Raw genomic sequence first — 27,547 nt, 5'->3', positions numbered from 1 at the left:
GTATCAAGGTGGCACTTGAGTTGTGCCTTGGTTACTGAGCCTTTAGCCAAATATGTGGACAATAAATTAAAACATTTACTTAAGGGCTTTCCTCATATTCTAAAATATTCTTGGGACTTGCTGGACAAAATAATAAAAGTGACATTGACTCATGAAACCATGATGGTGACCTGTGATGTGCAGAGCTTGTTCACAGTAATCCCCCATGAGGTGGGGTTACAGTGGTTCATAGGTGTGTACTAGGCTAATGGCCTTGGAGCCTTTCAAACATAGCCCATAGGATTACCCTGGCATTGTGCCACCCGACCTTAGCTCCCAGTGCCTCTGTCGAGTAAAGCTACTGGAGTGATTCCTGGGGTGAATTTTCTATTTCCCATCCACTCAACAAGATTTCTCTTGAAGAGGGCCAGAGAAGTGCTCTGCTTGACATGTATGGGAAGTCTATTCCATAGCATGGGCAGTCTCTGGGTTATGAACCTGTCCCTCCAGCATGTTCTGTGGATTGTGCTAATGAGGTTGAGGTCTCTGGAGTGTGTGGTGCGGAGGGATTGGGATTTCTTTAGATGTAGCACTTCTAACAGAGCTGGGTCAGACATGGCTTTGTAAGTCAAGCAGAGATTGACTCTAAGTAGTTGATATGAGACAGAGAATAGCTGGAGCTTTTTGAGTCTGTCCATATAGGACAAGTGTTTAAGGCCTAGGATCCTCCTTGTGAGGTACTTTTGTGGCCTCTCCAGTTGTTCAGCAAGATTGTTGGTAAACATGGACAGATTTCTGACACACAAATATCTATTGCTGGTGACTTTATGCATCTCACTCTTAGTTGTAATTTTTTGTTGCTTGAGGGGGAATTCTACAAAAACACAGGTGTAGCCATGGGGGCAGCCTGTGCCCCTTTATTTGCCAACACAGTGATGTTGTGGTGGGAGCTGAACTTTTTATTTATTCTCCCACTGTACAAGTACTATAAAGCATATTATCAATATCTGGACAATCTTTTGATTATTTGGGAAGATACGTCTGACCAATTTGTGGTACTTTATGAGTCCATGCAAACAAGATCTGATTTTCTGTCCTTTCCTTGCCATCCTGATTACCAAAGAATTGCATATTTAGATGTTGAGTTGTACAAGGGCACCGGCGGCAGGTTTTCTACCTCAGTATAGAGAAAACTTACCTATTGTAATTCTTTTCTGTTTTATACTAGCCATCTTTCCATGCACCAAAAAAGAGACATTTTTAAGAGCCAATTTATCCAGGTGTCAAGACTTGACCCCTGAGAACAATACTTGTCTGCAGGAGTTCAACAAAGTTACAAGGATGTTTACTGAGAGGGGTTACACCCCAATGACCTCCTGGAACAAGTCATGAGGTGTGGCTTGGAAGACAAACTAAGTTTGCAAGGATTATTTTGCACAGACTTGAGGGTGCTAGAGAGTTTAAAGACACCACTCGCCTCAGTGTACAGACTAAGATGGTAACACAATACACACAATGTAAAAAAAATAGCTTTCCTGTAACTAGTGTAGTCCAGATTCAGATTTGCTGTATCCAGGATGTATGTAAGCTTCTGAGCCCCCCCACACTTTCTGTGTTGGAGGGAAGCCTTCTAGCTTATCAGTGGGATTGGTAAGCACTAGGTAACCTATGTACCACATAAGGAGTGGTTCTGGCCCAGAAATTTTAGTTATCGGCCATTTGGGCAGTTTTTTCCATCTCTCTCAACTTTCTGATTTAAAAGCCCCATTTGCACTTGTTTCCCCCCTTTTCTGTAACTAGTTTAGTCCAGATACAGATCCTTAGTTTCAGCACTTGGAATTTGCTTATTCGTGATCAGCACTTGTTCAGAACTTGTAAGCACTAAATAACCTACTAATTACTACAGCACTCAACCTTCCTCATTACCTATAGGAAAACAGTTTTGGTACTTACTTTCCTCACTTGCTTAGAGAAAAACAGCTCTTGTACTCACTTTCCTCACTTATCTAGAGGAAAATAGTTTTTTATTCAGGCATGTCCAAGGGTCAGCTCCCAGTGTTCTCTCCTGTCTGCCTGATGAAGCTGGGCATCTTGGGGCAATGTAGAAATTGCCTCATGCACACAGACAACCCTCTCCTCCTACCACCCAACATTACAACCTGTGAGAGATGCACTTATCTAGCCAAACTGGAGGTAAAGCTCTCTCCAGTCAAGACTGAACTTAACAGTCAAGAGGAGAACACTTGCACCACACCACACTCATCACATAGCCTCACTAAATCTACACCACTAAAATCCACACATAGAAACACAAAAACATTAGCGGATGCTCTCAATAATAATCTTCTCAAGCAACAGAGACCTCCAAAGCAGAAATGCAAGCAACCTCCACCCCCAACACAACCCAAATGACACATAGCCCACAGACTCAGTGTGCCACTCAACCACAGCCAATAATGCAAAACAACATATCCAACACACTAGTCATAGGTGACTCTATAGTCAGGCACACTGATGTCCCACTCACCAGGCTAAACAAGGAGAAGGTTACTGTCAGCTGCCTGTCGGGTGCCAGGATCTGCCACATAACCCACGCACTCAGGTCACTCAACAACAAGTACAAATATGACTCTGTCATTGTCCATGTTGGTGTGAATGACCTGAGACGTACCTCCCTGGACTACATGAAAAGAGACATGGAAGAGCTCTCCAATCTTGTAGCCCAGGCAGATATGACCCTAGCCCTAAGTAGCATTCTGTCATCACCCAGAATGATGCCGCAGTACAAGGACAAAATGATGACTTCAACAATTGGCTAAGCTTCTGGTACCATTCTAAAGGGATCCAGTATCTGTCTGCCTGGGATGACATGGTCGACAGACCACAATGCTTTGCCAGAGATGGCCTGCACCTGTCACCCCTGGGATTCTGGATACTGGCTAAGGTTCTTGCCTCCCCTGTAGTGCTTTTTTTAGGCAAGGTTCAAATGACAAATTCACCACCGTAACAGGAACAGGCAAGCAAAAACTGAGGGTGATGCTACTCAATGCTAGAAGTCTAAATCTCAAAATGAACTCACTCAAGGCACTCCTTAAAATGGAGAACATCGATAACTGTGCAGTGACGGAGACCTGGTTCAAGGCTCCAGAGAGCACCCCTGCACTACTAGGCTATAACTCATACCACACTTTTCAGCCTTGTAACCTGGACCGGAACACCAAAGGCAGAGGTGTGTCCATATTTATTAAGGATATCCACATCTCCAGGCTAGTTGCTCAGCATAATGCAGCCGAGGTTATCCAAGTGCAACTAACTCTGGGAAAAACTGCAATCCAAATTGTAACTTGCTACAGATCACCCACCATGCCCCAGGATTCCCACTCCTCTTTTCTTGATGTACTGAAAAATATTAGGGTTCAACCAAACACCCTAACAATGGGCGATTTCAACTACCCCACCATTAACTGCGAAAACTACTCATGTACCAACTCCTTCGCTCAATGCTTTCTGGAATTTATAAACTCCAATGCCCTGGATCAACTTATCCACACCCCCAACAGCAGCAACAATATCCCAGATCTAGTCATTACCAACATGAGTGACCAGTGTTCCACACCTGAAGTCAATGCCTCACTGGTCCGATCTGACCATAAGCTAATTACCCTAGATATCCACATCTTGCCCCCACCCCCCATTAAGGAAACCATGGTAAAAAATGTCTCCAAAGCCAACTTCCTTCTTCTTAAGACAGAAGTGGTGAACTTCATGACACCCATGCAGATGGACAATACAGTTACGACTACTGAATCCTACACAATTGCACTTTATAAGCACTTACATGAGTGCATGGATCGTGCTATCCCAAACAGAACCAAGATGCTATCCTCCAAAAAAAGGAAGCCAATCTGGTGGTCCCCTGCCATAAACAAACTGTACAACAGAAGGAAGAAACTGTTGCAAAAGAGAGTAAAATCCCATGAGTGGAGGAGCTCCCTGGTCAGCCTCAGTAAGAAGTTGTGATCCCTGATAAAATCCTCCAAACCTAGTTACAAAAACAAAATCGCCACTGATTCTAAAGACAACCAGAAAGCATTTTATAGCTATGTCAAGAATCTCAATGGCAACACTCAGATCTGCTCTGAGTTACAGCACAATGGCACTAAATATACAAACCCAACTGATATTGCCAACATCCTAGCAGATAGGTTCAGTGCTAACTTTACCCCCCTCTCACCCCCTAAAGAGCCCATCTCTATACTGGAAGAATGCAAGGTTCCTGTAATCACGGCTGCACAGGTAAAAACCACATTCTCCAAAGCCAAGAACACAGCATCCATGGGACCAGACAACATCCCAGACTGCATTCTGCATGATCTACAGAATGAACTGGCACCCCACCTAAGTACCATGTTCAATCATAGCCTCACCTCAGGCTTTGTGCCTGCTGAATGGTGCACAGTGACGGTTATCCCACTCCACAAGGGGGGAGCCACCATGGACCCTGGGAACTACCGACCCATTAGCCTGAAGAGCCTGGTCTGCAAGGCCATGGAACGTATCATCATGGAACTTATAAACAAAGACATTGGTAATCTCCAAACTCTGGACCCCACCCAGTTCGGGTTTGTAAAAGGCAGATCATGTCTCCTCAACCTGATAGATTTCTTTGAAGCAGCCACCAAAGTCATAGACAAGGGTAAAGTGGTTCACACAGCCTATCTAGATCTTGCCAAGGCTTTCAACACCATCCCCCACTCTGGAATTATAGATAAACTCACTAAACTAGGTATAAATCCCTATGTCACAAGATGGGTTGCCAACTGGCTCACTGACAGAACCCACACTGTGAAAGTAGCAGACTCCAAATCCGACTTCAGACCAGTGACAAGTGGAGTACCACAGGGTTCAGTCCTGGGTCCTCTCCTGTTTGGTATCTACTTCTCTGACATACAGGTTAACACAGAAGGTCTTTGGCTAATGAAGTTTGCAGATGACTGCAAACTAGTAGCCATAATCGAAACTCCTAACAATGTGGACATCCTACAAAATGGGCCTCACTGAGACAGATGCCTGGTGTCAAAGCCATGGCCTCAAGCTCAGTGCCAAAAAGTGCAATGTCATCCCCTTTGGTAAAAACTCTGTACCCATGAACTACGACATAGGTGGTAGTATACTTAACACCAAAAGTGTGATAAGAGACCTTGCGACACAGGTAGACAGTAGTCTCTCCTTTGATAATCACATCGCCACAATAGTCAGGAAATCCTTCTACGTGGCACACCTCATCACTAAAGGTTTCTCATCCAGAAAAAAAGAGGTAATTGTTCCCCTCTACTCATCACTCATTAGACCCATTATAGAGTACAATGCCCCTTTTGGTATGTACATCACAAGACATCTACAACAACTGGAAAGGCCACAGAAATACCTCACAAAGAGGATTACCGGCCTCAAGCAGATGCCCTATGCAGACCGTCTCAAAAAAACTCCCGCTTTACTCCGTCGCATATTGCCTACTCAGAGGTGATCTCTACCTAACATACAAAGCTATGTCAAACCCGGAGCTGTTGGACATGCTCCACTTAAAGAAATCCCAATCCCTCCGAGCTACACCCTCTAGGGACCTAAACCTTGTCACCACAATAAACATAACATGCCGGAGGGATAGATTCCTGTCCCAGAGACTTCCCATAATCTGGAATAAACTACCTATCTACATCAAACAGAGCTCCTCATTAGCACTCTTCAAGAAAAATCTTGATGATTGGATGGGAAATAGGAAATTCACCCCGGGGATCACCTCTGTGGCTCTGCTCGACAGTGGCACAGGAAAATAATTTTCTTGGGTGGCAAAAAGCCAGGGTACCTTTTTGGCTGGACTTGTATAGGCCCCAGGGCTGATAGCGTAGTACCTACATATGAACCTATGAAATAGAGAACATTATTAGAAGAAACTGGTGCATTTTTGAATGTAATGATGCTACTAATGCACTGTCTGACAAAAGTGTTGGTTTCACTTATAGAAATAAATCTAACAGGAAAATGTTACTTGAAAAGTATGGTAGCACGACTAAAGGAGTGCTACTTACTAGAAAGGGTAGGTTATGCTACTTTTGTCCTTATACTGGTTTCTTAATGGGAATGTTTCGACAAATTGACGTTACTAATGTATGTACTTGTAAGACATCTGGAGTTGTATACATGGCTTCTTGTGAGGCATGTTCAGCCTTCTATATAGGCAAAACTAAAAATGCCTTTTTTAAGCATATTTATCAGCACTTGTACAGTATTCAGAAAGGTGATTGTAAACATGCACTTGCAAGACACTCTTTGACCTGTGAGGGATTTACAAAATTTACCTTTTTTGTATTAGAAGAGGTGCAGAGATCTATTTATTGTGGTGAGTGGGAAAATATTAAAATTTTCCAGGACTTAATGACAATGTTTCTGTTATTAGTGAACTAAGAAGGATAGCTTCTGTTGTTTAAGCCTTAAATACACTACTTTATTGCATTAATTCAACTTTGTCCTTCATTGGCTAAAGCTGGTGGGGTGGGGAAAGTTCACTAACTATATTAACCTGTCTTTCAGTTTGGTTTTCCACAGTTCTGAAAAAGTCTGGTTAAGATGAAAGTGCTCAACTGTGGAGTTGTATGCTGTTTATGTTAAACAGTACTTTGGCTGTCTAACCGGTGACTTTTTTGTTTTTTTATCAGCCAGAGTGCTTAAACTCTACCTGGCTGTCATAGGCCCAGTTTTTTTATTCCTGCGCATCATATTTTCCCTGTGGCTAGACATTTTTGCAGCACATTTAAAAGAGTTTTTAAAACAACTCCCGTCATCAGTCAACAATCTTTGGATCTATACATCATGGAGAACTACCATCCCCTTTCTAATCTGCTCCTAACTGGCAAACTGACTGAGAAGGTGGGTAAGATACAGCTCAGATCTTATCTGACTGAGAAGGTGGGTAAGATACAGCTCAGATTTTATCTGATTTCTCATGATCTCCTTCATCCACTTTGTTCCGGTTTCAGGATGCAACATGTTAATGAGCTCAGTCTCATTAAAGTCATTACAGACCTTCTACTTATGACCGATGACTGCTACTGTTCACTACTGATTCTCAATGGATTTTGCTAGAGTGCCTCAACAATTGCCTTCCTTCACTGGCTGCTGGCCTCTTACCTGTAGGACTACCCATCAAGAAGTGACTTGGGAGTCGCTTCTTCTTCAAGCTGCCCCTAGCACATAGGATTCCTCAAGATTCTGTCCTTGGTCCACTACTATCTACTTTTACAAGCTGGTTAAAAATTTGTGCTGAGTTTGAGTTATTAAATAGCTACTCTACTGGTTAAGGAAAATGTCTGTCCATTTTACTGCTACATCAACAGGACTGAGAGTCACAATTCAATTATTTTGAATTAAAAAGTCACAGAATTTATGTAAACCTAACTGAAACTTATGTTATGTCACAAAAATTTATAAACATATATGTGATATTAAATGTAAGGTAACAATAACGGTTTTCTATAGGCACTGTACCATCTGCTGCAGTTTTTTAAATATTTTTTTATTGGACAACAAAAAAAATTGGCAAATAAGATGAAACACCTGATCTTCATAAGGATTATTTGCATATATCCCATGTGCCTCTGACACAAGGGGTTTGGGAGGTCACTCAGTGGAAGTTCTAGCTTTGCTGGAGTTTTCATTTTGTTTTTACTAGCTTAGAAACATTGGTAAATATGCAAATTATGGATTCACTTTATAACCTCGAAATGCTGAAATATCGAATTTCAGTATCTCGAGACTATAAAACCGAATCCACAAAACACTGACAAACAAAAACCGTGAAACCACATAACCGAAAACACCGCACACACTACACTTAACATACAACACAACACCCACATCACAACATAAACAAAAAACAACACACATACACAACTCACACACACATAAGCAGGGGGGCAAGCACCCCTGCACACACCCCCTACTTGTATATACTAACTCCAAGATCGCACAAACACAACACAAAAAGCTCACTCACACACGCACATTCTGCAATCCCTCACACACACTCTAACTCCCACTCAAAACCCTTACAAAACACTCACTTACCTGACATAACACCTACATCCACACACAGCACTGCGCACCACCAAAACACAAACCCAGACATTACGTAGCGTAACTTCATAACCGCAAATTTGACATATTTTCGAGATATTTTCAAATTCGCGATTATGAACGTTCGCTATTTGTAACATTCGACTTTATAGCTTCGAGATACTGAAATTCGACATTTCAGTATTTCGATGTTATAAAGTGAACCCGCAAATTACATATATACCAGGTGACACTATTTTTTTCATGCTTATAGCAGTGTGACTGGTCAACTTTAACTAATATAAATTGGTTTCACTAGACTGGGTTCCTTATCCTGAAGAAGTCTCCGTTTAACAGGCACGAAAGTATTCTCTAAAGAACTTTTCCTTTTATCCAGAGTCCAGTTTCAAGCATTACTGGTTGGTGTGTGTGTGTGTGTGTGTGTGTGTGTGTGTGTTTTCTTGTTTGGTCCAAACTTACCATTCAAAAATAGTTATTTCTGACCAGTGTCTACAATGTTAAAATTACTTATTTATTTCTGTCCAGTGTTATAGTTATTTATTTCTGTCCAGTGTTATAGTTATTTATTCCTGACCAATGTTTACAATGTTACAGTTACTTATAATTCTGCTTGTTGATTACTTTTAGTTAATCTTAATGTAAATACATATATCAGGGCTTCTATTTAATATCACAAGATTTAGGCGTGATAAATAAATCTGATTGACTGAGGTAGGAAAACTAATGCCAAAGCTATGCAAAAAAGTTCCTTTCTTATAAAAAACTTAAAAGTCAAAATATTTAATGTCAATTACATTTTCTAAGTACAATACAATATCCTTCAATATGGATTGTACTGGGAACTAAGGAAGCTAAACGGCTTCTACCTGTGGCTTCAGACCTGCCAGTTGACAATGCTACTGGAGAGTAACATTTAATTATTACATACATAAAATGTATAAACAATGAAAAAGCATATTAAAAAGTCATATGCTTATATGTATATGGATTTGTAATATTTTTTTATATAAAAATAAATAAATATATATATATATATATATATATATATATATATATATATATATATATATACAGGGATGCCGCGGTGGTGCAGCGGTTAGTGTTGCTGCCTTACAGCAAGAGGTTCTCCAGTTCAATTCTCAGCTGGGGTGCCTTCTGTGCGGAGTCTGCATGTCCTCCCTGTGGTTGCGGGTTTCCTCCGGGTGCTCCGGTTTCCTCCCACATCCCAAAGACATGCTGTAGGTGGATTGGATACTCTAAATTGACCCAAGGCATGAGTGCGTGTGTGTGTGTGTCTTCTGTGGAAGGTTGGGTGCCAGGCTGGCAACTCGACACAGTAAAACTCCACTGCCAATCATGAGCGGACAGATGATCCGCTGTGGTGACCCCTAACCGGGAAAATCCAAAAGAAGAAGATTTTATATATATATATATATATATATATATATATATATATATATATATATACACACATACATGCATACACACAAATATTAATATAATAATACATGTCAGGAATCTAGGTACTTACGTTGGCCTGCATTGTTGACAAGGCAATCAATACGTCCATATTTCTCAACTGTCACATCAATGAGTCTCTGTGTGGAAAGAAGATAAAACGTTATGATCACTGACTTTGCAGCCTCACACTGTTTGAGATATCTGGACAACTAAAGGGGAAGTTAAATATGGCATAGTTCATGATTAACATCTAATTTATTTATTATTTTATTTATTTATTTACATTTGTTGACCAGGAGTGTAGCAGAGGCCCGGGGAGAAAAGCTCCACAGTTAAAATAGACAGTAGTTACATTGGATTTACATAGCGATTAACAATTTGATTAACATAGCAATTAATTACAAATAGTTACAGATGAAAAACATAGTATATCAGTAGACAGCTAGAATATTTATCTGTGAAGTACATAACAGACATTAACAAATGTTACAATAAGAAGTTCCTGCTGTATAATAAGTACTAGGCTTATGAGCATCCGAACTTGCTATAATCAAGGTAGTTAGTGGGGTGGAAAGAAAGGTAGTGGTTGGATGGGCTGGGTGATATTAGAGTGGGAGTTGCAAGGGCATAGCCAGCATTTTTTTAGGTGCACTTTTAGTAAAGTTTTGAAGTGGGTGCATGATGGTACGGAGGTAATTGTGGGTGGGAGGGAGTTCCATAATTTGGCTATGGCACAAGAGAATAGTGCTTCACCAGCAGAGTCATTGGCTTTAGTGATCTGCAAGTGATTTTTGTTGCTGGATCTTAGTGGTCTGGTGGTGCAATAGGGTTGGAGTAAATTCTGGTGGATGGGACATTTAGTGGATGGTTTACTAGTTTGTGGGCGAGTGAGAGTTGATACCATTGAAGGAGGTGAGGGAGTTCAAGCCAGCCCAGTTCAGCAAGTGAGAGAGAGTGGTGACTACGGTAGGATGCCCCTGTGGTGAATTTGGCGATTTTGTTGTAGCAGGTCTCGAGCTTGTTTAGATCGCATTGCCTTAGGTTGGTATATATTGAAGAGGCATAAAGTAGGGTGGAGATAAGGTGGGAATTTGCTACTGAAATCTTTGCTGCTTTGGTGAGAAGTTGCTTATTTCTGTATAACGTTCCTAGTTTTTTGTGGACTTTTTTTATGGTCATGGATATGTGAATGTCAAATTTTAGTTTATTATCTATTTCTACTCCTAGCAATTTGGTGTGTTCTGTTGGGTGTATAGTGGTGTTGTCTTTTGCTGTGATGTTAAAGTGAGAGTTGTTTTGAGTATGTTTGGTGGGTTGAAAGATGAGTAGTTTAGTTTTGTTTGGGTTGAGTATTAATTGGGCATCGGATAACCAAGTTTCAACAGAGGAAAAGGCTTCCTGTGTCACTTTTTGTAGTTTGGGTAGGGACTGGGCTGAGCAGATGATTGTTATCATCTGTGTATTGTATTATTGTGCCATGTTTGGTGGCAGAGGCTAGATTATTGGTGAAAATAGAGAAGAGTAGGGGTCCAAGGATGGATCCTTGGGGAACCCCTATAGAGACAGGTAGTTGGGGAGATATGTCATTCTGCCATACAATGGATTGTTGGCGGTCAGACATGTAACTCAAACCAGTTGGTGACTGAGTGAAAGAAGGACAGGTTAATGAGGACATAGATGAGTTGTTTGTGTGGGACCATGTCAAATGCTTTAGATAGGTCTAGGAAAGTAGCAGAGAAGAGATAGCCATTGTTTTTATGCTGAAGGATAGTGTTAGTAAAGGAGAGTAAGGCAGTGGTGGTGCTATGGTTTGGTCAGAAACCATGCTGAGTACTGGAAAGGAGGTTGTTAGTAAGGAGGTAGTCTGAGACCTGAGAGTGAATGCATCTCTAGTATTTTGGAGAGTGGAGAGAGAATAGCTATGGGGTGGTAATTGGTTAGTTCTGTGGAGGGGACAACTTTGTGGAGGGGAATTATATGTGATATCCAAACCACACTATCGAAACAGAATAATTCCAAACAAGAAAGCCAGTAGATTTTTCCTTTTATTAAACACACCAAAACCTCTCTAGCGCCTCAGTTTATGTTTATAGCTGAAACTTGTTCCAAAATAGTTTTTATAATTTTATATTGGTGAAATTAAGAGGTCTTTCAAGATCAGACTACAAGAGCATATTCGTGATATAAGAAATAAAAAATTAGAAAGTCCTGTACCTACCCATTTTTATGAAGTACTTGGAGGGTCATGTGAAGGTCTAATAGGTACTATTTTCAGCTATAAACACTATGTGTTTAAAAAATAAATTACTGTCAAAAGAAGCAGTTTTTATTTTAAAGTATGATACTTTGTTTCCTGGTGGATTAAATCAGGAGTGTAATTGGAAGTTTCTTTTGTAAAGTGTTGATGAAATTGGTTAATTGTTTTATTGGTGAATTTTAATGTGATTGACGCATCTTTATAAGAGATATTTTTCTCTGTTTGTATTATCTCCTGGAAGGTAAAATCTACTGGCTTTGTCGTTTGGAATTATATGTGATACTTTCCACAGTGTGGGAACGTAACTTTCTGACAGAGATAGGTTAATCAAGATGGATACTGGGTAGGCCAGAGCATCAGCTGCGATTTGTAGGTATTCACTTGGGAGGTTGTCTGCTGCTAATTTGGTGGGCTTAAGTTTAATTAAGAGTTTTTTATGTTGGTGGTAGGTACAGAAGAAAAAGAGAAGGCAGTGGGAAGATTACTAGTTGAAGGTGTGGTTGGAGGGGAGGGTGGGTTGTGTTGTTTAGCTAGTGATAGTATGGTTTGTGTGAAGTGTGTGTTGAATGAGGTAACAATATTTTCTGAGGAGTGACGGATGTCAGGAGGAGGGGTACTGACTTTACCTGGGTGGAGGATGGAGTTTATGGAGGACCAGAATTGTTTGGGGCTGAGATCGGAGCAGTCTAGGGCAGACTGGTAGTATTGGAATTTGTCCTGTTTTATTTGCTTTTGACTCTATTGTGTAGTTCTAGGAATTTCTGTCTAGTTGAGGGGGTTTTGGTTTTGCGCCAGTGCTCCCAGGCTTTATCCCTGTTTTTCATTTCTGACTTAGTGGTGTTCTGTAGCCATGGGGAGGGTTGTGCTTTGGTTCTGGAAAATCTTATGGGGGCATGGTAATTAAGGATGTTCAGGAAGGTAGTATTAAAAAATTCAACTGCGTCATCTAGACTGAGGTACTTTAGAGGATGCCAGTTACATTCTTACATTTTTACATATTTGACTGTAGATGACAGGTTTAGCTTGGTACAGGTATTTTTTGAGTAAGAATGTCGGGGAGTGATCATTGAGGCTATCTGATAAGCAGCCTGTTATATATGACAAGGGGCTCTTACTGACTAGTATTCAATCCAGGGTAGTGTGCTTGCTGGAGTTTTTATTTATCCTGGTTGGCGACTGGACTAGTTGGGTGAAGCCATGAAGGTTTACATGATGGGTTGGATGGTTGCCAGAACAGGATTGCCAGTCAATACTGAAATCACCTAAAATTATAGTTTCTTGGGGGAGATGGTGGTTAGACCAGCTGAGGAGGTTTTCTAGTGGAAGGATGTTTTGGCCAGGTGGGAAGTAGCATCCAATTATGTTGATGGTTTTGTTTTGGTTTATTTTTAGGTTGGTATATATTATTTCTTCATTGCCTATTTGTGGAGCTGATGATTTTAAGATCTGGATGTTTAGATGCTGTTTAAATATTATAGCTACACTGCCTCCTTTCTTGTTTAACCGGTCTACTCTTAGTATGCCATAACCGGTAGGGAGGATTTGCTCACTGGAAATGTGAGGTTTTAGCCAGGTTTCTGTCAGGATGACTACATCTGGGGAGTAAAGTCTATGGTGGCATGGAGTTCATGGACTTTGTTGGATATACTTCTAATATTTAGGTTTAGTAGAAGGCAGTCACTTGGCTTTCTATTCGCTGTGACATGGGAGAAGTTGTGGTTTCTAGTCTGATTATGAGGACTGGGGTTGGAGATGGTAGGGCCAGGGTTGTGGTGGATGTCTCCACTTAGGGCTAGTTTTGATATGCATGAGGTTATTAGTTTTCTCAGTTTTTGAATGTGTTTGTTTATTAGGGAAACTTTATGATTGTGCTCTGTGGGTAATAGGTATGGTGGGAGGGTTACTATGTTAAGTTGTAGGGATGCTTTATGTTTGAGTAATATAGTTGGTAGAATATGTGGGGAGTGCATAGGGATGGTTCTTGAGTTGGTGGGAGGGGAGCTGAGTGAGGGTGAGACATGAGTGGTGGTGTGAGTAGTAGTACAGTGGTAGTGGCTGAGTGGGGGAATGATGGAGCTTTGGTAGGATGTAAGATATGCAAGGAGAGTGCATGCAGTGAGCATAGGTAAGGTATGCTTGTACATGTTAGCTGAGGAGGAGTGACAGTAGTGGGAAGATGGAGGAGGTAGTGTTGGTTTTAGCACTGTGGTTGGCTATTGGAAAGATGGGAGGGGTTTGTGAGTGTAATAAAGGTAGGACCACTGGGGGTGGGAGGAAATAGGGGGCAGGGTGGGGAGAAAAGTGGGTAGAGACCCTGTTAGTTGCTCTTATGAGGGGGTTGGAAACAATCAGGTAACACAGTAAACTGATAAATGAACATATGATAGTGAATGTGGAGACTCAGGTGGGTACCCTGTATTTCCACAAACTATCAGTTAGCTGTGCCCCTGTTCAGGCAGTTTTAATAAGTTCTATGGCAGAGCCGAGCATGAGGTGCTCAAATGGTGGTTGTAGTTTTAAAAATGGTGCGTGCCACAGGTATTAACTTTGGGATTGGCTTAAGGTAATAAACAGGGAAGGGGGAGGGGGAGAACAAGGGTGTGAGCAGGCAGTTCTTTTGTATTGCTGCTAATGAGCCAAAGCAAAGACAAGTTTGTGTTTAAGAAACAGTCAGAATTGACCAAGGACTGCTCTGAAACTGTAAGTCATTTCTTAACCATTTCTCAGGTGGAAAAACAGGATAACCTTGTATCAGTAGGCCACTGTGGTCTCAGTTTAAATTAACAAACACACAGTATTGATCAGATTATGGATACTATCTGCTAACAGAAGGGAATAAGAGAGAAAGTGGAAGATGAGTGTGTGTGTGTGTGTGGGGGGGGGCTGCTTACAACCAAAGCAGAGTGCTCTCCAGGGGAAAATGAAGATTGGCTCAAACAGGTAGACACATACTCAAAGTTAACTGTAGCTGTTTGCAGACAGTTCAGACCCGGACTGCACTTTTCTTATAAGAATGATAAAGGTGGTACTGCAGTTGAATACTTAAGAGTGGTGTTTGGTCTAGAAAAGAAGAGTACAGAGAGGAGTAAGCACTTTGAGATGGTAAAGATATATTATAAAGATTACAAAAAACACACTGAGCAAATAGCTACTGCATACAGGAAAATATGTCTTGAACCAACTACTAGTATTTTTTATTTTATTTTATTTATTTTACATTTGCTGACCGGGCTGGTCCAGCTGGATATATTGCCTTTTTCAGTAGAGGCCCGGGCAGAAAAGCTCCACATATAAACAACCACCATCAGTGTTTATAATAAACAAAAGGTATTACAGTTTAAATTCTAGGAAGACTATGTGACACACTATAATAAATACATCATTCACCTTCAGATCATTTTACAGTATGAATATGTAGTGAACCCCAAGACATTATTAGAATACATTTAAATCCTTGGTTATTCTAGTTTACTCCAGACAGTTACTATTTCCAAAGGATTAGACAGTAACAGTAGAAAAAGGAAGAGGTATAAAGAAAATGTCAGGAATACGACCTTCAGGATACATTCATAGCCAAGTAGAAAAGATATGTAATTGGTGCCAAGTAGTAGAGATAACTTATAGGTGCTACTAATTCAGAGGAGTAGACAGGAAAGAGTGGAGGAAAGTAGGAAGTCAAGAGATGACAAAGAGAAACCCAGAGGATCAGTCTGGGTAACAGCAAGGGCATAGCCAGTGAGTTTTAAGGTGCTTCTTAAGACTTTGTTTAAAGAGACAAAGGGATGGAAGTGAGGTTAGATCAGATGGCAGGAGGTTCCATTGTTTTCCAACAGTATTTGAGAACAGTGACTCCCCAGCTAAGTTGGTGGTACTGGCTAGAAGTTTAATGGAGGAGCGTAAGGAATCAAGATTCCTATAGGGTGCTATAAGGTTGTTGAGTATTGGTGTGTAGTTGGGTTGGTAAAAAATCTTATGAACGATGGTCAGTTGGGAAAGTATCAGAAGGTTTTTTAGTTCCAGCCAGTCTAGTTGGTGAAGGTTAAGACAGTGTGAGTATGGGTTTCCAGTGGCAAATCTAGCAATACTATTATAGGAGTTGGCTAGTTTGGTAAGATTATTTTTTTAGATTAGTGTATATGGGTGCTGCATACAGAAGAGTTGAAATTAGATGGGAGTGGGCAGTAGTCATTCTGGCTGTTGGAGTTAAGAACGGTTTTATCCTATATAGGGAGCCCCATTTTTATTAACAGATTTAATGGTGTTATTAATGTGAATGTCAAAGGTGAGGTTATTATCAATTGTAATTCCTAATAGTTTGGTGGAAGTGTCCGGGGATATAAGGGTGCCATTACTGGATTGAATGGAGAAATCTATGGGGGAGGATTTCCTGTTTGTTGTAAACAGTAGTAGCTTGGTCTTTTTGGTATTCAAAAGAAGGCACCGTTTAGAGAACCATGCCTCTGCTGTATTGAAAGCTGTCTGGGTTAAAGATTGAAGTTCAGATATAGAGTTGGCAGAGCATATGATAGTAGAATCGTCAGCATATTGTATACAGGTGGTTTCAGGAATGGCTATTTGAATGTCATTGATGAATAATGAGAAAAGAAGAGGACCAAGAATGGAGCCTTGAGGGACTCCCAGGGAGATAGGAAGGTGAGAAGATAGTTGATTCTCCCAAATAACTACTTGCTAACTATTACTAAGACTTGAACCAGAGAATTGCTTTGGCGTCAAGAGAGAGGGATGACAGAGTGTTTAAGAGTAAGCAATGGTTAACCATATTAAAGGCTTTAGACAGGTCGAGGAAGAGTGCTGATGAGAGGGTGCTATTATTGCGGTTATTATTAATGGTGTTGGTGAAGGATAGGAGAGCTGAGGTGGTACTATGAAAAGGCCTGAAGCCATGCTGACAGTTTGCTAGAATGTTATGTTGCAGTAAGTAGTTCATTAGCTAATGGTGAATACATTTTTCCATAATCTTGGCTAATGGAGAAAGGAGAGCTATAGGCCTGTAGTTAGAATAGTCATTAGAGTTACCTCCTTTGTGTGAGAGAATAACGTGGGAGATTTTCCAGAGATCTGGAATGGTTCCTTCAGTTATGGTACGGTTTATCAAGATGGATATAGGATAGGCGACTACTTTAGCTGCTAGCTGTAGGTATTCAGATGGTAAGTTATCGGCAGAGGGGGTGCAAGGCTTTAGTTTGTGAACTAGTTTTTGGATGTAGGAGGTAGGGATAGGTTGTAGTTGGAATGTTGGCCGAGTATGAGGTGAGGAGTTAGGTAGATCAGACTTGTGTGTAGCTAGTCGATTGGCTAGAGCTTGTATGGTGTTTGTGAAGAAAGTGTTAAAGGCATTGGCAGTTTGATGGGAGGTATTGTTTTCTGACCCTAGAGGGGAAGGAGTGCTAGAGTGGCCTGGATGAAGGAGGTTATTCACGCTTGCCCAGAATTTTTGTGGATTATTGTGATGAGTTTGCAGCAGCTTGCAATAGTAGCTTTTTTGTCAGAGAGAGAATAGCTTTTTTTGTAGCATTTCTCAACTGTCTAAAGGTTTCTTGATCTAGGGTATTTTTGGTTGCTCTCCACTTAGCCCAGGATTTATTTCTAAGTAATATTTTTTGTCTGGTATCTTTTGACAGCCAGGGGGCAGGTTTGGATTTTACTCTAATAGATCGTTTAGGTGCATGCCTGTCGAGGATTGTTAAGAATTTGTTATTGAAATATATAGCAGCTTCTTCAAGAGGGAGAGTTTTTAGAGGGTTCCAGTTGCAGGCATTAAGTTCCATTTGAAATAATACAGGCTGAAAGTTTTTCTTGGTTCGAGAAGTCCTATAGTTGGGGGCATTGGTAATTTCATTATTTTGCCTAATGATGTAAGTAAGCATGTGATCACTTACATCATCAGGCAAGGTCCCTACTTTATAAGTATGTTCTTGTTTATTGATTGGTATGCAATCTAGTATAGTTTCTTTATTATTTGGTTTGTTAATTCTAGTGGTGGTGGAGATAGCTTGATTAAAGCCATGCAGATTAATACGAGAAGAAGGATTATCTGTGTTTATACTATTCCAGTCAGTATTGACATCTCCTAGAATAATAGTTTCTTGTGGGAAAGTAGTAGATATCCAGCATAGGGTATCATCTATTGTAGAAATGTTATGTTATTACCTGGGGGTAGGTAGACACAGATTATATAAAGTGCTTTGGTGGGTTGAGTTGAAATTTAGTGATTAAGAGTTCAACTTTACTATTTTCAGGTGGGTTATAAGGTATAGAGGAGATGTGTAGTTCATTCCTGAACAGTAAGGGTACTCCTCCTCCTTTGCATTTTACTCTTGTCATGTCTCAGTATATTATACCCCGGGGATTATTTCATTATCCTTAGTTGTGGGTTTTAACCAGGTTTCTGTAAGACAGAGGATATCAAAGGAGTAAATATCTAGAAGGGAATGGAGATGGGCAACTTTGTTGTTAATACTGCGGACATTGAGATGACCTATTAGTAAGAAGTCACAGAGACTGGTCTGGGTAGTAAGGGTGCTGGGGGAGGAGCTAAGAATAGGTGAAGTAGAGAGATTAGAAGGGCCTGGGCTAGGGTGGATGTCACCATCTTTTAAGGTGGGTGATTTTAGTACAGAAAGAGGGTAAGAATTAAGGCTAGTTAGATATTTTAATTTTTTGACTGTGGGCTGGTTTAATTTCATGGGTGTAAGTCGATGATATTTAGGTAGCAAATAACTAGAAGTGGAGGTGATATTTATTTGGTGATGGGTAAGGGCATTGTTATATATAGATGTTTGTTTAGGAGAGTAGTTGAGGTAGTAGCAATTTGCCTTTTCAAAAGAGGTGAGGAGATAGGTAGTGGTGAGGATAGGTATAAGAGTGGCTGAGTGTATTACCAAGGATAGGATAGTTTTAGTTATAGTAGACATATTACTTAGTATATGTAAACTTTTGCTGCCAGGTAAGGCTAGGATATAATAGTATCAGATAAGGAGTTAAGATGGGGTAGTTGAGAAGAGTGATACTACAAGTACAGGCGTTTTCTTTAAGTAGTATATAGATATGGTGGGGAGGTAATGAAAGAGAAATAGGAAGGATAAAGAAGTTGTATAAAGATATGGTAGGGTAGAAGTGATGAAGAGCTAGTGTTGGTAAAGAAGTCGTTTAATTAGTGACGAGTTAAGGTAGGGTAGTAAAGAAGAAAGATACTAAGGGTGGAGAGACAGAATGAAAGTAGTATAGGTAGGGGTTGTAAGAGATAGGGTACTGGAAAGCTATAAAAGGATGGGTGTGGCTTAGGTAAGTTAATTTGAGTCTGGTTGTGGGTGTGGCTTAGGTAAAATAACTTGAGTCTGGGATAGGTTGGATAGGAGAGAGGGTGTGGTTTATGAAGTATAAGGTTAGGACCACGGGGGTGGGTGGAAATTGCGGTTAGGGTAGGGGAGCAGAGTGAGCCCGCAGGGCGAACGGAGTGGGTAGAACCAAGAGGTGCTGAGAGGTAATCAGTTTTACAGTGAGACTGTAGTATATGCAGATACTGAGCCAACTGGAAAAACATCAGTTAGAAGGGACCTCATCAGACAGTTATGCAGTCACAGATAAAAATATAGCGAGCGGCACTCTGTCCTGGGTCTCTAATGTGATTCTATCCACCAGTAACAGCACAATTATATAGAAATAATTAGACACCAGTACGAGCTGTCTATGCACAACACATTTACATGAATAACATTAGTGAACAAGGCGCAGCTATGCAAATAGACCATACTATTATACTAAAAACAACTTGGTGCAGGCAAACAAAATGCTAGCATGCCATAGTAACTTCCAGTAATAAAGCATAAATCATATTAGATGTCAACATAAATACGCATATACAGTTGTAAAACACTTACTGGAGAGGCACTGAACTTCTCATGGGGCCTGTAGCAGAGTGGATTGTAGTTTTAAAAATGGTGCCTACCACAGGTAATATTTCTTAACTTTGGGATTGGCTTAAGGTACTAAACAGGGAAGGGGGAGAACAAGGGTGTGAGCAGGCAGTTCTTTTCTACTGCTGCTAATGAGCCAAAGCAAAGACAAGTTTGTATTTAAGAAACAATCAGAATTGACCAAGGACTGCTCTGAAACTGTAAGTCATTTCTTAACCATTTCTCAGGTGGAAAAACAGGATAACCTTGTATTAGTAGGCTACTGTGGTCTCAGTTTAAATTAACAAACACATAGTAATTATCAGTTATGGATACTATTTGCTAACACAAGGGAATAAGAGAGAAAATGGAAGATAAGTGTGTGTGTGGGGGGGCTGTTTACAAGCCAAAGCAGAGTGCTCTCCAGGGGAAAATGATTAATGGCTCAAACAGACACATACTCAAAGTTAACTTTAGCTGTTTGCAGACAGTTCAGACCTGGACTGCGCTTTTCTTATAAGAATGATAAAGGTGGTAATGCAGTTGAATACTTAAGAGTGGTGTTAGGTTCAAAGTTAACTTTAGCTGTTTGCAGACAGTTCAGACCCAGACTGCGCTTTTCTTATAATGAACATTAGAGCTATAAAGGTACGACAAATCCAGACAGCACTTAGTAGAAGCACAGGGTGCACCATGCAACTTATCATGGATAACCTTTCTTTTAGGTTAACTGAATTCTGTGAGTATGGCTGTCAGTTTGGGACATTTGTTTTTATTAGGAGGGTAAAACTTCAATATTTGAAAATGCACATAGTTTTGTGTGTTAGTAGAAAGTTAATAGGTTTTAGAGGGGGTAGCGGGGCTGTGTTTTTTTTTTTGCTTGAGGGCGTTCAATAAAACAAAAAGTTTTGTAAGATGTGACATAGGCTCAAATGGATATGACAAGAAACAAATATATAAAAGTTCAACCTGACAGTGTATGCATGTACCATAAAAGCTGGAACTAGACATTTAACAAAAAAAGCTGTTATACGTAAAAGGTGGGGAGAATAACTTTTTCATACAAGGATGCTTTCTGAAATGTCTTTAAATGTTAATGGTCTCACAGATACATACAAAAAAGAAACACTAGTAAACTATATTAAAAAGCAAATAGCTATGCTAAAGGAGACACACTTGGACAGAACTGAACATGTGAATTTGATAAAGAAAGGTTTTCAGGATGGTTATTCAGCGGAATACTTGGGACAAAGGAAAAGAGGATACTTATATTAATTGCAAGAGGAGCTCCAATAGTGATAGAAAAGGATAAAAAATATAATAATAGGTTCATAGGTTGGTACTAGCTATCGGCCCTAGGGCCTATACAAGCCTAGCCATAACAATTCCCTGGCTATTTCTTCCCACACTATTTGCTAAGGGGCTACTGGCAAGGGGGGAGGACTGCACTGGCATGTATTTATATTCCACTGAAAGCTGCTATAATGGAGCTTAAGAGACTTCTGGGAGAAATAATCAACATTCATAAGGAATATTACTTGTAGGCGGGAACTGGAATTTGGATTGCAGCAGTAAAGATGTATTTGGGGGGCCAAGAAGGGAAAGTATAACAAAGGAGGGTAGTCTTTTGAAGAAATTTATGAACATATTTGGCATGGAAGATGTGACTTCAGTACTAGGAGTTCAGAGTGAATTTACATATTATTCCACAAGTTACAAAAACTGGGCTTGGTTAGACAGAATTTACATTTGAGAAGAACATGTGAATTTAATTTGGTCTATTTTACGCACTCAAAAGCTGAAAAAACAGAATCCATATAGCGTGACACATAAAGAGCGAATCACGAATATGTCAAATGAACGAAACCACGAAAGTGGAAATATCGAATTCGCATAGTTGGCCCATCCGCGGTATAGCTCCGTAAGGTAAGTGTGCGATAGTTACGGACCTTAGGGTTAGGGAGGGGTTAAGGATAGTGCATAGATAGTTGTGTATGTGGGGTTTAGTGTAGAGTTAGCAGTAGGGTTTTGGTGCTTTAATTTAGGGTTAGAAGTAGGGTTTTGGTTAGTGTATGTATGTGTTTTTTTTATTGTGTTTGGGTCGTTAGTGTGTTGCGGGTGGTGGGTTGGCTGACTATGACGGCTCGAGATTTAAAATTTCGTGCTTTAGTACATTCGACGTATTTGCGGTTCGCTCTTTATGTGCTGCGCTATTTGGATTCGTGTTTCGAGCGCATAAAATAGACCCCATTTAATTGAAGGTCTTGATATGTACCCAATAACTATTTCAGATCATGCACCAATAATAACTAAAATAAAACACAGGCCAATAAAATAAAAATGAGAGACTGGTGCTTTCCCACCTATTTTTTGAAAAGAGAGGAATTTAAGGAGTGGGTAATGGGAATTATTCAGGAGCTATTAGAGAAGATAGAAATTTCTTCTGAAAATATAGCTAGGGAATGGGACAAAATTAAAGTGGAGTTTAAAAATAAGTGGAAGTAAAAGAAAGGGAGATAAGGTTAAGAACTAACAAGAATTATCTACAGAGACTGAGAAATGTTAAAGTATTCAGTACTTAATATATTGAGCTCATATCCAGGCATGTCTAAAGGTCAGTTCCCTGTGATTTCTCCTGTCAAACTGGTGAATTTGGGCATCCTGAGGCAGTGTAGCAACTGCCTCATGTACACAGACAACTCTCTCCTCTTACCTCCCAACACTATGACTTGTGAGAGATGCAGATATATAATCAAATTGGAAGCCAAGCATTCTCCAGCCAAGACTGGATTAGCCAGTCAAGAGGAGAGGGATAACACCTGCACCACACCACATTCAACACATAGCCCTCCAGAACATACACCACCACAACCCTGACATAGTAACACAAAACACACACCTACTTTCATGAAGGCTCTCAATAAAAATCTGCCCAAACAACAGAGACCTCCGAGGCAGAAATGCAAACAACCAGCACATCCCAGCACAAACCATGAGACACATAGCTCACATAAACAAACAGTGTGCCACTCAACCAGAGCCCATAAGGCAAAACAACTTACCCAATACACTAGTCACAGGTGACTCAATAGTAAGGCACACTGATGTCCCACTCACTAGGTTAAATAAGGAGAAAGTTACGGTCAGCTACCTGTCGGGTGCTATGCTCCACCACATAACGCACGCACTTAGGTCACTCCACAGCAGGTACAAATATGACACTGGCTTTGTCCATGTTGGTGTGAATGACCGGAGACGTACCTCGCTGGGCTACATGAAGAGAGACATGTAGGAGCTCTCTGATTTTGTAGCCCAGGCAGGTATGACCCTAGCTCTGAATAGCATCCTACTGTCACCCAGAATGATACCACAGTACAAGCAGAAAATGATTGACTTCAACAATTGGCTAAGTTTCTGGTGTCATTCTAAGAGGATCCAATATCTGTCTGCCTGGGATGACATGATCTACAGACCTCGATGCTTCACCAGAGATGGCCTGCACCTGTCACCCCAGGGATTCCGAATACTGGCCAAGGTTCTTGCCACCCCTATAGTGCCTTTTTTAGGCAATGTCCTAAACAGGAAATTACCACCATAACAGCTACAAGTAAACGAAATCCGAGGGCTATGCTACTCAATGCTAGAAGGCTAAATCTCAAAATGCACTCGCTCGAAGCACTCCTTAAAATGGAGAACATTGACATTGAGACCTGGTTCAAGGCTCTAGAGAGCACCATACCACACCTTTCGGCCCCTACATCTGGACCAAAGCACTAAAGGTGGTGGTGTCTCCATATTCATAAAGGATATGCACACCTCCAGACTAGTAGTCAACATAACACATCACAGATACTTCAGGTACAACTAACACTGGGTAAAACTGCAATCCAGGTTGTAGCCTGCTATAGATCCCCCACCATATCCAAAGACTCCCACTCCACATTCATAAACACACTGGAAAATATTAGAGTACAACCCAATACCCTTATACTGGAAGACTTTAACCACCCCACCATTAACTGGGAAAATTACTCATGTACCAACACACTTGCTCAGCTTTTTCTGGAAATCATTAATTCCAATGCCCTGGACCAACTCATTCTTAACTCCATCAGGGCTAGAAACATCCTTGACCTGGTCATTACTAACATGGGTGACTGTAGCTCTACACCAGTAATCAACTCCTTCCTGGTCAGATCTGACCACAAGCTAATCAACATGGATATCCACACCCCACCCTCACCCCCCCACCTAAAGGAAACCACCGTAAAAAAACTTCTCCAAAACCAATTTTGGGCTTCTAAAAACAGAGGTAGCTAACTTCACGACACCCATGCAAATGGAAAATAGGTGCATGACTGCTGAATCATACATCAATGCATTGTATGGGCAAATACACCAGTGCATGGAACGAGCCATACCAAACAGAACCAATACAGTCTCTTCCAAAAAAAGGAAGCCAATCTGGTGGTCCCCCACTAGAAACAAACTCTAGAACAGAAGGAAAACACTGTTGTAGAAAAGGGTTAAGTCCCAATATGCTCTCCTCCAAAAAAGGACCCCACCATAAACAAACTCTACAATAGAAGGAAAAAACTGTTCCAGGAAAGGGTCAAGTCCCAAGACTGGAAAAACTCCTTTGTTAGCCTCAGCAAAAAACTGAGATCCATCATCAAATCCTCTAAAGCTAGCTATGAAAACAAAATTGCTGCAGATTCTAAAGACAATCACAAGGCATTCTATAGCTATCTCAAGAATCTACATGGAAATACTCAGATCTGGTCTGAGTTACAGCACAATGGCAATACATATACAGAGCCAACTGATATTGCCAACATATTGGCTGACAGATTCAGTGCGAACTTTACCCCCCTTTCACCCCCAAAGGACCTATCACAATACCTGAGGAATGCCAAGACCCTATTATCATGGCTATACAGGTAAAAACCACACTGTCCAAAGCCAAGAATACAGCTTCCATGGGACCTGATAATATCCTTGGCTGTGTTCTACATGGATTACAAAGTGAACTGGCACCACACCTGAGTACCCTATTCAATCACAGCCTCATTTCAGGCTTTGTTCCTACCGAATGGCGCACTGCTACAGTCATCCCACTCCACAAAGGGGGAGAGACTACAGACCCTGGGAACTACTGCCCCATTAGCCTGATGAGTCTGATATGTAAGGCTATGGAGCGCATCATCATGGACCTTATAAATAAGGACACAGGGAATCTCCAAACTCTGGACCCCACGCAGTATGGGTTTGTGAAAGGAAGATCAAGCCTGCTCAATCTGATAGACTTGTTTGAGTCTGTCACCAGAGCTGTGGATGAGGGCAAGGTAGTTCACACAGCCTACCTAGATCTTGCTAAGGGCTTCGACACCATCCCTCACTCAGGAATCCTAGATAGACTCACTAAACTAGGCATAAACCCCTATGTAATAAGATGGGTTGCCAACTGGCTCACTGACAGAACCCACACTGTGAAAGTAGCAGACTCCAAATCTGACTACCAACCAGTTACGAGTGGTGTTCCTTAGGGATCGGTCCTAGGTCCTCCCCTGTTTGGCATCTACTTCTCTGAAGTTCAAGCCAACACAAAGGGACTCTGGCTGACCAAGTTTGCAGATGATTGCAAACTGGGAGCCATTATCGATTCTCCAACTGATGTAGACATTCTACAAAAAGGCCTCACTGACACCAATGACTGGTGCCAGAACCATGGCCTTAAGCTCAATGCCAAAAAGTGCATTGTCACTCCCTTTAGGAAAATTTTGGTGCCCATGAACTACCACATAGGCAGTAGTCCACTAAACACTGAAGGTGTGATAAGAGACCTGGGGACACAGGTTGACAGCAACTTCTCCTTTGATAACCACATTGTCACTGTAGTCAGAAAGTCCTTCCTTCATCCAGGAAGAAAGAGGTCATAATCCCTCTCTACTCATCCCTCATTAGACCTATTATAGAATACAATGCCCCATTTGGTATGTACCTCACGAGACACCTACAACTGGAAAGGCCTCAAAAATACCTCACTAAAAGGATCTTAGGCCTTAGACACATGCCCTATACAGACAAACTCAAAAAACTCCAGCTATACTCTGTCTATTATTACCTACTTAGAGAAGATCTCTGCTTGACCTACAAAGCCATGTATGGCCCAGAGCTGCTAGATATGCTACACCTAAAGAAATCCCAATCCCTCCATGCCACATGCTCCAGGGACCTTAACCTCATTACCACAATAAACAGAACATGCTGGAGGGACAGGTTTCTAACCCAGAGACTTCCCATACTCTGGAACAAACTTCTCATTCACGTCAAGCAGAGCACTTCACTGGCCCTCTTTAAGAGAAATCTTGAAGAGTGGGTGGGCAACAGGAAGTTCATTCTGGGGATCACTTCAGTGGCCTTGCTTGACAGGGGCACTTGTAACTAACTTTGGGCGGCATGATGCCAGGGAATCTTCTTGCCTAGGCTTATATAGGCTCCAGGGCCATTAGCCTAGTACACACCTATGAACCTATGAAAGCAGAGGGAATCTCACAGAACAAGAGGAAGAGCAACTGTAGAATGATAAACAGAAAATAAGATATTACGTTAGTACTATGCAGGAGTTTAGAAAGTTTGCTTTAAGCAACTGTTTTTGATAACTTAAGAGCACAAAAAATGTTAGCACAATGACTCAGGAAACAGAAAGTAGAAAGGGCTGTTGCAAGCTTAGGGCACCTATAATAAGGAAGGTAACAAGAGATCCTGTACAGGTATTATAGATATTTTGGAAATTCTATAAGAGTCTCGGTAAAACAGAGAATATGAAAATCAAGAAAAGATACAAATGGAAATGTTTATGGAAGAATTAAATATGCCAAAGTTGGAGGTAGATGAGGCTGAATTACTAACAGTTAGGATAGGAAGGGATGAGATAAAAATGGTGACATATAACTAATCTACAAGAAAGTCCCCAGGAATAGACAATATTCCTGTGGAAGTTTAGAATCTAGGAGGTAAAAACTGATAAAGATCTAGAAGGTTTTGTTTAACAGTATTTCAAGACCAGGAGAAATGTCAACATCCTGCAAGAAAGCGGTGGTAGCTGTAATACTTAAAGATGGTAAAGATCCATCAGATCCAGGTTCATACAAGCCCATTTCAATATTAAATTATTATAAAAAGTGTTTATGTCTATAATGGCTAAAACAATGGCAAAAGTGATGCCAAAGTTGATAGATATGGATCAGTGTGGTTTTGTGGAGGGAAGGCAAACATTTGACAGCATTAACAGAACATTCATGATTCAGAGAGAAGGGGAATGTAAGAAAATACCACTGTTGTTGGTGGATGTTGATGCAGAGAAAGCATATGACAGGGTATGATGGGCCTATATGAGCATGCCAATGGAAGCATTTGCATTCCCTGAAAAAATTATAAGGTTTATTAGGAGGATATATGACGGGTCAGAGGCTAAAACTAAAGTGGGTGTGGTCCTCTCTGATAATTTCTGCTTGGGCAGAAGAACCAGGCAGGGGTGTCCTCTTTCCCCTTTTGTTATTTGCATTATATTTATAACCTTTGGCAAAGGGAATAAGGGACTCAAAAATTCAAGGATATAATTTGTATGGTAGTCAAGAAAAGCTGGCTCTACTTGCAGATGATATTATTTTATTCCTGGCAAAACCAGAAAAGGATATTACAGTGCTATATAACATTTTGAGACAGTTTCAAATCTTTTCAGGACACAATATTAATGAAGCTAAAACAAAAGCAATTGCAGTATGTACCCACACAAGTT

At 40.8% G+C, this 27,547-nt stretch overlaps 1 protein-coding gene across 1 annotated transcript in view; it reads right to left on the bottom strand.

Moving 5' to 3' along the window:
- Nucleotides 1–27,547, bottom strand: part of HSD17B14 (hydroxysteroid 17-beta dehydrogenase 14) — a 336,571-nt gene that overhangs the window by 114,332 nt on the left and 194,692 nt on the right. Inside the window, exon 4 of the mRNA XM_044059756.1 lies at nucleotides 9,644–9,710. Coding sequence (XP_043915691.1) covers nucleotides 9,644–9,710 — 67 coding nt within the window. The remainder of the gene's footprint in view (nucleotides 1–9,643; nucleotides 9,711–27,547) is intronic.

Source organism: Protopterus annectens, chromosome 17.part0 (genome assembly GCF_019279795.1).
Source record: "Protopterus annectens isolate FY-2018-M chromosome 17.part0, PAN1.0, whole genome shotgun sequence".
Taxonomy (NCBI): domain Eukaryota; kingdom Metazoa; phylum Chordata; order Ceratodontiformes; family Protopteridae; genus Protopterus; species Protopterus annectens.
Note: the sequence above shows the minus strand (reverse complement) of the source record. Positions and strands in the feature narration are given on the sequence as shown.